Source organism: Populus alba, chromosome 1, assembly GCF_005239225.2.
Source record: "Populus alba chromosome 1, ASM523922v2, whole genome shotgun sequence".
In the NCBI taxonomy this organism is placed as follows: Eukaryota; Viridiplantae; Streptophyta; class Magnoliopsida; order Malpighiales; family Salicaceae; genus Populus; species Populus alba.
Window position 1 is genome coordinate 4,836,827 of NC_133284.1, and position 6,000 is coordinate 4,842,826.

The window sequence follows — 6,000 nt, forward strand, 5'->3', positions numbered from 1 at the left end:
AAGAAGAAGAGAAAAAGAGGGAAAGATAAGGGAAAGAGAAGAGAGTTGGAGAAAATAAGTTTAAAAGTAAGATTTAGGTTTTAAAATGTATAAACGTGTGTTCTTTGAGCTTTAAATTTCTGTTTTGATGAATGTTAGAGTTTTGAAGATTGTATTTTGGGTTGATTGATGAATTAATTTGAATGTTATGGGTTGATTGTTGTGGGTAATGATTTAATTAGTTGATTTTGAGAGATTGTAGGTAAAAATGATGATTTTGAGTTATGATTTTGTTTGAATGACGAATTTGTGTTAGAAATCATGAGATAACAGTAGGTAATCTGTGGAAGTTCTGGGTTTGAGGTTGAAGATGATAAAATTTCAATTTGGTCCCTCAATTTATGAAAATTACGGTTTAGTCCCCAAACTTTGGAAAAATTATAAATTGATTCCGGAAGCATATTCCAAGATTCTGGACAGAATAAAAGATGAATTATGGGCAGAATCCAGTATATTTATGAAATTTTAACACTTTCAATTTGGTCCTCCCATTTGACAAAAATTACAATATGACCCTAAAAATTTGGAAAAAATCCAGAATGGTCCATGGAGCATAATTAGAGATTCTAGACAGAAATGAGGATGAATTATGGACATAATTCCACTATATTCATGAATTTATGATATTTTTAGTTTGGTTCTCCAATTTGACAAAGTTACAATTTGACCGTTAAAAAATATGATAAATTCCAAATTGGTCCCTATCTATAATATTAGCTTTTTTTAGATTGGTTTTATGCATAGTTAAGGGTTATTTAATGAATTATTATCAAGTCTTATTATTTGTTTTATTATGGATTAGATTTTGAGAAAACCGTTTAATTTTTTAGTTTTTGAGAATAAATAACTACTTAGTTTAAAAACATATAGGGTTATGGAGTATACCATTAGTTAGGTGTATTAAATAGGTTATATGTTCTTTCAAGGCATTTTTGAATATGTCTCATTTTTATTCAGATAATCCTGATATTCTACCGGCGGGACTTCAGTAAGATTTCCTTCAGTATCTGCTTTCGAGTTCTGTTTGCTTTCAAGTCAGGTGAGTGGATAATTTTTCATATGCATGATAAATATTATAAATATTTGATTTGTTAATATGAATTGGATCATGCTTCTTGATATATATATATAATGTTGATTATTATCCTTATTATGATAAAGCATGATCAATTGTTGAATCTGAATTCTTGATATGAACCAGTAAATATTTTGAATTGACTTATGAATTGATAGCTCCTCATTTGATTGATGTCATGAGTTGAGCCTTGAGATATGAATATGTATGTTTGATTATGATTATTAATCTATGGTATGTCAATCAGAATATTCATGCCAATAAGGTAGTGTTAGTCTTTGTGCACATCGTATCTGAACCCTAGTTAGTCAGGGGAGTCACCAACCTGTATGGACTAATCATCCTATAGTACAGAGCTTCATGTTCATTGCATTTTGATTTTCTGACGAGCTTTACCTTATGATATTCTTGTTATGGCCTATTTGAGAAACCTTCCTATAAGACCTAGAGCCATAACTGTGTATATATTCATCATTGTTATATTACCTTATGTCATGTGTGTGTTTATATTGAACATTATCTACTCACTGAGTTGTTAAACTCACTATCTCATTATTTATCTTTTTAGGCTTATATCTTGTTAGTGGGTCATTTTTATTGAACCTTCCGAATCTGCTTTTTTATTGTAATTTGTACCTTCCTTTTAAGTTTACTCATTGCTCCAAAACTATGAATTTATATGAACTCTTATATTAAGACAATTAAATTATATTATGAAGTTTATTTTGTTATTAGTATTGCGTATAACTCTGATTGACTTGTTTAAAGGATAAGTTTGTATGTAAATTTGATGTGATGATAAAGGTGGTGGTGTAGATTATTGCGGCGAGGTAACAATAGAAAAATAATAATAATGGTGGTTTAAACATTTTGATGATATTTTCAATAGATTAACATGGATACAATATCTAAAAAAATAAATCAAACTTAAATATTGGCAATAAAATATTTTATTTGGATCAATCGTCATGTAAATATTTTATATAAAAAAAAACACATGAAAATCAGAAGAATATACTAGCATTCCCTAATCAATGTATGATCCTTCTTGCTTGAATTTTTTTTTTCTGAAAGATCTATTTATTTACTTATTTTGCAGTTTTATTTCCATCAACTATTTTCAAATTTTTCCCTATATTGGTTCAACTATTTTTGGTTGGCGATGCAACATGCCGGCGATACTCTGCTAGAGCCCAAATGGGGATGATACTCCTATACGCAGAATAATGCAACATGCAATTCCTCATAAAAACTCCCCCGATTTCCTGTCACGAAGAAGCAGTATTATTATTCAATCGTTGTTAAACGTAGGATATAACGAGCTAAAACATACAATCTATGAGGATGATAATTGACAAACAACAATTCCCTGTCTCTTATTCCCCGAAAATCTCATCATAAATCTTCTTTTATGAGTGATTATTTCAAGGATTTTTTACCTGCTGGGGAAAATCACCAAGTTCTGTTTGACAATTAATCAATAACTTGGCAGCACGACGAAGGGGTGCGGGGTCTCTGTCCGCCTATTAGAAATTGAAATCATGGATTTTGATGGAAAAAGGAGCAGAAGTGCATTAATATATATAGGAAGAGATAGATTATTAATCTTTAAATTATAAATTAATTAAACTGACCTGACCACCGTGAATTAAACCCATCATAGCCATTGCAGTTTGCACCAGATTTGAGTGGTTACCCTCCAGAGGTACATGTTCCTGCGTCAACATGCACCAGTATACTTTCTTAGCTTTAGAAAGTTGAAGGAGGAGATCCCATTGATACCATGGGAGGTGGAATGAGAAGGTCCACGCACACAAAATATTATTGCATAAATGAGTGCTTTAGAAATCTTTAAAATGGTATTACCTTCTTAGGGCCTGAAAGGTAACTCTCGCCCCATCCACCATCATCTCTCTGTGATCCAAGTAGAAAATCAACTCCTTTACGAACAGCCAGGCAATTGGAGTAAGTCTTTCCAGCAGCTGCTAGCCCTCCTAGAGCAAACCATGTACCATAGATAAAGCAAATTCCCCAGTTTCCATACCTGTAGTAATTCTTGCTATATTTAGTCATTTCCCTGACAATTTTCTGCAAGCTGCACATCAGCCTTTAAAAGAATGCAGCAACTCTTTTAAATGGATCATACCATGAGCCATCAGGCTTTTGCAACTCTTCGATGAACTTGACACCATTTATGATGGAATTTTGGATCTCTTTTGTCCTGTGGCCAGGGTATAACTTCTTAAATAGGACTAATGCCTGTATTGTTGATGATGTGCATTCAACATACCTGGATCTCTGTTTTATTAGTCTTCAACAGGTTTTTCGACATTCCAAATGGAGGTGCTCAATAAGTAATCTTGCTTAACTATTTGAAATAAATGGTTCGAGAATCTTACTCATGCTCAACTACAAGATCCTCTAGGAACTCCACAGGATTGAGCCACTAATGGAACAGCAGAGACGTCACAGTTGAAATACCATATTCCAAGTCAAGTCTTGAAGGAAAACATACAGAATTTAAGCTTAACATTTCGAGTTTAGTTCGATGACTTGAAGAACTTACCTCCAACCATAATCCAGACCCTGCCGGCTCCCAAGCAGATACCCCACCATTTTTACTCTGCATAAAATCGAGCTGATTGTTACTTCGTGAATACTGTGTTCTAGAAAGGAGCAAATCCAAGGAATGTTGATGAGTTTTAGGTACACAAAGGTCACCATTTGAATGCAACTAATCCTCACCTGAAGAGAAAGTAAAATATTAACAGAATCAAAAAGCTTCTGAGGTTCCATTTCTTCGCCTACGATTTCCGGAGACATTGTTGAAAAAAGAAGGCAACACTGCAGGACATGCGAATCACAAAGTATGTTGCGATGGTAAATGTTCAAGGAAAAAGCTCAACTTGTTATAGTATTGCTTGCAGCAGAAAACAAGAACAGACCTTCATGCTTTCTGCAGTGCAATCAGACACTTGCCAGCCATGATCTTTGTCAGAGAAAGTCCACGATCCTTTAGAGATATGGCGAAACATCCTTCTGAAGTCTCCGGGAGGATTCTCAGTGACCTTCAAGATTTGATGTGGGATGAGAGAAGCAGCAAGCAGAAACATAACTAAATACAAGAAACACGCGTGAGAGGAAGAAACAATTTCAGGATATGAAATTTGGAAACCTGAGAGTTCTTTATGAAGCTATGCCCCTCCTTAAGTGCAGGTCCTGTTTCATCTGAGAGGTTGCTGGCAATCAAAGCTTGAAGGGCAAGACTGGTATCCCACACTTGACTGCCAAAACTCTAAAATGAATATGAAAAGGCAAAGATCATACTCCATCGGCATCTCTTACTTCTGGTTTGCAAATCTAAAGTCTATGACTAAATAAGCATAAACTCGAGTTTTTGAGAATTCTTCATGTTTTTGCTGACAACATCAACCAGTGAATGGAAAGACGACGTGAACCGTTTAGGTTCCATTATTATGACAGAAGTTTACCGACCTGCATCTTTATTCCATCTTCTCCAAGCCACACATAATCATTGATCCTAGCAAGATGCCTCCGAAAATAATCCCCATTGGGATCTTCAACCCAGCAAGCCAGCATATCTAATGGCTGTTCCAGTTCAGTGGTACAAATGTCCAAAAATTAAAGAGCATGTGTAATAGGCATATATTTTACTGTGCTGGTTTTCTTTTTTCGCCATTGTTCTGCAAGTGTGTTACCTTTTCGATACATCCTATGGTAATGTATCTACTGCTCTCATCTTCATAATGGATGTGATCCATTGTTATGTCGAGAGCCTTCTCTCTCAATTTGTTGAAGGGCCACCGAGTAAGAAGGGGCTCGCCAAAAGTATAAATAGCATCCCAAAACAATATTTGTATCGAAGTATGTGGATAATAGTTGTCCTCCTGAAGAAATAATACAGATTTTGAAGAAAATGAAATGTTTTCAGATCATTTTCTGAAGATCAGCTGCTAAAAGAAAACTGACCTTTGCACATAAATGGCGGAATCTCCTCCAATTGAGTTTCTCATAAGGTTCATTGTAGATTTCTTCCCTAATTTGTAAGATGAGAGGTGTGATGGGACCAACAAACTTCTTCCCATACAAGTATGCCATAGGCAAGTAAGTGAGCCGACAGTAGTCCAGCAAATTTCCTGCATTTATGAAGCAGGCTTTACACAAGCAACTAAATTCAAGTTAAGGACAGAATTCTAGAAACTATGAAGGTGGCATCTCTCAAAGAAATTACGTAATGATAAATTAAGCACTAGCTCGAGTATTTGCAATTTCCATCAATCATATGCTGAAATTATTGAAGGATTTCATGATGTTTATATATAAGTTTCATGCTTCAGCAACTTCATAAAACAAAATGCAAACCTGGATTAATGGGAGAAGTAGATGGCAATAACCAAAATTCTGGGGGCATTGGATTGCATCCAGCCCACTCATACAAACCAAGTATCTACAACACAGGAAAATCAAACAATTAGAAACAAAATTAACATATAGAAGCAACATGACAAGAATCATGTAGATAAAGATTTCTTTCGTTCTTTTAAACATTCTATTAATGATACCAACTAGTTTAACAGTATGAAATCTAATTGAATTGTGTTGAATCCAAACAGGCTTCCATATTCATTCTGATGCTACTCGTGAAAGCAGTGTTAAACAGCAACATGGCCTGAAGCTTACAAGATTTTTTTTTTTTTTTTTACGTTCTGATCACCAGTTCTTCAGATCAAGCTATAAATCATATGAAATGAAAAAATTCAAATAAAATCTTTTCAGATTTCAACTCTTTCAATCAAGTTAATCAAGGCAAGAAATCTATACGATCAAGCATTTGAACCTGTCAGAAGGATTTCAAGAGTGGGATT

The 6,000-nt window shown here is 34.4% G+C and overlaps 1 protein-coding gene across 3 annotated transcripts; it reads right to left on the reverse strand.

The window, feature by feature from the left end:
* Positions 1–2,046: 2,046 nt before the first annotated feature.
* Positions 2,047–5,598, reverse strand: LOC118061775 (lupeol synthase). 3 transcript variants are annotated; one of them, XM_073410364.1, is made up of 14 exons: positions 5,498–5,598; positions 5,105–5,271; positions 4,834–5,022; positions 4,610–4,723; positions 4,290–4,409; positions 4,060–4,182; positions 3,836–3,859; positions 3,681–3,737; positions 3,514–3,560; positions 3,261–3,404; positions 2,981–3,158; positions 2,749–2,829; positions 2,554–2,637; positions 2,047–2,379 (listed from the first exon to the last, which is right to left on the reverse strand). In XM_073410364.1, the coding sequence occupies exons 1-14, from the start codon at positions 5,544–5,546 to the stop codon at positions 2,257–2,259; spliced, it is 1,500 nt and encodes a 499-aa protein (XP_073266465.1). In that variant the 5' UTR covers positions 5,547–5,598; the 3' UTR covers positions 2,047–2,256. The 3 variants fall into 3 exon arrangements, with proteins under 3 accessions (XP_073266465.1, XP_034931230.2, XP_073266467.1); XM_035075339.2 differs by lacking the exon at positions 3,836–3,859 and adding an exon at positions 3,860–3,958; XM_073410366.1 differs by lacking the exon at positions 3,836–3,859.
* Positions 5,599–6,000: the final 402 nt, after the last annotated feature.

Coding starts and splice junctions, on each gene's coding strand:
- LOC118061775 (XM_035075339.2), bottom strand. CDS start 5,546: ATGCCCCCAGAATTTTGGTTATTGCCATCTACTTCTCCCATTAATCCA. Junction 2,830..2,980: donor ACCTTTCAGGCCCTAAGAAG/GTAATACCATTT, acceptor ATGTTGACGCAG/GAACATGTACCTCTGGAGGG. Junction 2,380..2,553: donor TTGGTGATTTTCCCCAGCAG/GTAAAAAATCCT, acceptor TCTTCGTGACAG/GAAATCGGGGGAGTTTTTAT.